The sequence below is a fragment of the Anastrepha ludens genome, chromosome 3 (assembly GCF_028408465.1).
Source record: "Anastrepha ludens isolate Willacy chromosome 3, idAnaLude1.1, whole genome shotgun sequence".
In the NCBI taxonomy this organism is placed as follows: Eukaryota; Metazoa; Arthropoda; class Insecta; order Diptera; family Tephritidae; genus Anastrepha; species Anastrepha ludens.
In genome coordinates, this window is record NC_071499.1 from 33688935 (window position 1) to 33692932 (window position 3998).

The 3998-nt window shown below is 35.0% G+C and overlaps 1 protein-coding gene across 1 annotated transcript; it reads right to left on the reverse strand.

The window, feature by feature from the left end:
* Positions 1-1277: 1277 nt before the first annotated feature.
* On the reverse strand, positions 1278-2259 carry LOC128857377 (serine protease SP24D-like). Its single transcript, XM_054093119.1, has 2 exons — positions 1988-2259; positions 1278-1928 (listed from the first exon to the last, which is right to left on the reverse strand). Exons 1-2 carry the CDS (start codon positions 2215-2217, stop codon positions 1376-1378), a joined length of 783 nt encoding a protein of 260 aa, XP_053949094.1. The 5' UTR covers positions 2218-2259; the 3' UTR covers positions 1278-1375.
* Positions 2260-3998: the final 1739 nt, after the last annotated feature.

A 3998-nucleotide genomic window follows, 5' to 3' on the forward strand; every position in this document is an offset into this window, starting at 1 on the left:
GTTATGTTATGTTATGTTATGTTATGTTATGTTATGTTATGTTATGTTATGTTATGTTATGTTATGTTATGTTATGTTATGTTATGTTATGTTATGTTATGTTATGTTATGTTATGTTATGTTATGTTATGTTATGTTATGTTATGTTATGTTATGTTATGTTATGTTATGTTATGTTATGTTATGTTATGTTATGTTATGTTATGTTATGTTATGTTATGTTATGTTATGTTATGTTATTTTATTTTATTTTATTTTATGTTATGTTATGTTATGTTATGTTATGTTATGTTATGTTATGTTATGTTATGTTATGTTATGTTATGTTATGTTATGTTATGTTATGTTATGTTATGTTATGTTATGTTATGTTATGTTATGTTATGTTATGTTATGTTATGTTATGTTATGTTATGTTATGTTATGTTATGTTATGTTATGTTATGTTATGTTATGTTATGTTATGTTATGTTATGTTATGTTATGTTATGTTATGTTATGTTATGTTATGTGATGTTATGTTATGTTATGTTATGTTATGTTATGTTATGTTATGTTATGTTATGTTATGTTATGTTATGTTATGTTATGTTATGTTTTGTTATGTTATGTTATGTTAAAGTATATTATGTTATGTTAATGTTAACTCATTCTCTATATCCATACAAAATATCTATCAAACAAATACAATTAAAATTTTCTTTTGAAAAATGCAACCATTCAATCAGTATTTTCTTATGACGTTATCACGTTAAACTACCGACAGTAAACCGACTTTACAGACAACCTCTTTTTCTAAACATTACGATATCACTTATATGAGTATATTCTCTCTGCTCTCTGCTCGATATGTATGTTCGCAAATCTAGTATACAGATTTTCTGAATAAAAGTCAAAACTAGTTCTAGAAGCGTGTCCCAACGTCAACCGGTGAAATATTTCTTTTTACATCGTTCTGCACACACACGACACCGGACGGTAACGGACGGACTTATACAATTTCCTAAAAACTCCCGCCTCAGCGCCATACAGCAGACTAATTTTAGCAGAATAGTTGCTCTCACACAATAATTTTAACATAACACAAGAAATGAAATGTTTGCGGTATATCGATCCCAGTGCCACCTAGCAGCCACTTAGGCTTGAATGCTCGAATGCAAGCTCACGAAAACTCAGCAGTCGTTTGAACGGTACAGGAATGCTTTTAGGCGAAACGGGTACACACCCACAACCATATATGGTTTATTTTTATAAAATAGAATGTTTTGAAACTAAAATACGGTATGCTCTCACAAATTTATTTAATTTAATTTTACATTTCCTTTAAATGTTTTTACATAATTTTGAAAGTTTATCTAAACAAGCAAATACCTTTTTAAACGGGCGCGGTGTCTTTGGCACTATTTTCAATCAGCCAATCTCTGAAGAATTTCACCTTTGAGTAGCCATCTGGTACATCAGTACCACAGTAACCTGTTTGGAAACTTGCAATGCCAATTAAAGTGCCTCTGTAAACGGCGGGACCACCTTCATCACCATCGCAAATACCATTTCCGTACCCCCTACTAAGGCACAGAATTCCAGATTTAGATGTATCATAACCAATAGCTCGGGTGCAATCAGCATCACTTATGGTTTTCATAAATTTATTGTACAATAGTTGCGATGAGACTGGACCGCCTTCACTTGTACGTCCCCAACCGGAAATTGTAATTAATGAGCCTACGGGCGCCTCAAGAGCAGCAAGTTGTATCGGTTGTATGAGATCGTTGAGTTGGAGTGATGCGTTGAGTTTAAGTAAGGCAATGTCATTGTCGAAGTTAGCAGTTATGTTAGGATGTGGAATCACTTTCACCACATCCTTAATTACACGGTCTGCAGTACGATTTGTGGTACCGGCTAGAATTGTAAGGTATGCTGGCGAAACACTGGAACAAAGTATGGTTTAAGGTTGTACACCAGTTTTATATAGTAAGCTTTATTTTACCTGTAAACGCAATGTGCGGCAGTTACCACAAAGTCTTCAGAAATTATTGTGCCACCACAGGTATGCCTTCCTCCTACGCGCACCGATACCTGATATGGGAATTGACCACTGGCTGCTGTTTGACCACCTACTATGCGTGGTGCAATGTCTATGCCGATAGTGCCTTGTATTGCTTCAGAAACCAGACAAACGAGGATTAGAAGCTTTGCGACGTAAGCCAGATACTCCATTTTTGCTTAGATAGTCACTCAAAATACTTTGACTGTTCATTGCCAGCGACTACTGAGTTTATATACGATTCGGAAAGGTTCAAGCGAGCCGTTACGCAAGCGAAAAGTTCATTAAGCTCATTAAGAAGTGATTAGGGTAAGCGTAGAGATTTTTGAGTTGAAAGTGGTTATCTATGTAAATTTCTCTGATTGTCTACAATGTTGAAAATTAGAATTTACATTAGTTTTAAATTTTGAGTGGAGGAGTGCAATTTAAATCGTTTCGTTTTCCCGGTCTAATTAAATTCGCGGTGTCCATGAGTAATGAAGAGACGTACAAATTATGAGACAACACAGGGGTACCGAGAAAGCCGTCTTGGAAATATATGGTCTCTATTATTGAGGTAATTTGGTATTCATTTAGTTAAACGATAACTCAGCAAATTTGCGAGATATTCGGCTTTAAATATTGTCTGAGAAAAATCTATTATTTTTAATGCTGTGAAGCGCCAAACATTTACATGCAAGTTCAAGCAGTCAGTTTTGAGTGTCAGGGCTTGGCTGAAATTTCACTGATGATTTGTTTTAGTTGTAAAACCATTTCACTAAAAATAGACAATAAACCGGACCATGGAACTAACATTAAAAACACTGGACGTGCAAGAAAACAAAAAAAGGAAAAAAGAAACATATTTTGAAATAATATTTGAATTCGCAAATCTCGAATGCGGTGAAATTTAGGATGTCATGTCATATAACCAAATTAATACGAAACGATCTTAGTACCAATCTCTTTACGTATCTAGAAACCATCCTGTTACCTCTCCATACATACAAGCGCGCTTTGAGCATTCGAGTAAACTTTCAACGGATTTCGACAATCGTTTTTGTTCGCGGTGTGGTCATTTATATAAGTCTACAAATTTTTTTTTTATTTTTTATTTTTATACCAGCCTGCTTTCCAATGGATTATTGTGCGCTGCACATGACTCTGTGGACTAAAGGTGCCATAAAAACGAGTTTCTGAGTCTTTTTGCCCCCCATTTTTTTCTCAAACCCCTGACGTGAGGGGCACATTCGGGCCCTAGAACCATGTGCAGCACTGTTTATAAGAATTCTTTCACTATTTCTACTCATCACAACACTCTCTTGGTACCTTTTTAGCAATGCGTCAAATGATATATTGCCCTAAGGCAGGCGTCGGTAACCTTTTAAGGGGGAAGAGTTAAAAATTTAAATTTGAAAGTTTTTAAAGAGCCACAAAATTGTTTCTTGCCAACAATAAATCATCTCACTTTAGCAATCCGAAAGACTATTTCATGCGTCGCATATAAGTGCCTCAACTCGCGGCATTTCTTTTAAAGCTATTTACTGAACCCCCAACTTGCTTTTGAACTCTGTAAACTCTCCACTCCACAAAGTTTTATTTTTTAAAATCGATCAACTGCATTGCTAGAGATCCAGCACCGATTCCATTGATAGTTTCGCTGTAACATGCACCACAAGTAAAATTTTTGCAGCCATTGCCGTTCTATAATTCAGGGTAGTTAATATCTTCTTCAATTATCATAGAACTGCATTTACGAGAATTTCATTCAAGCATAAAGCAAAACGGTTCAACTCCTTACCTTTGGAAAGCCATCGCACTATATTTTTAAGAAGGAGGTCGGAGTACTGAACCTCCATTTCGTTTAAGAATTTTTTAAACTGACTATGGAAGAGTGTTTATGACAAGATGGGGCCAACAATTTTGATTACAATGGCGAGTACAAGTGGCTGAGAGATAGAATCTGTGCCTGCTC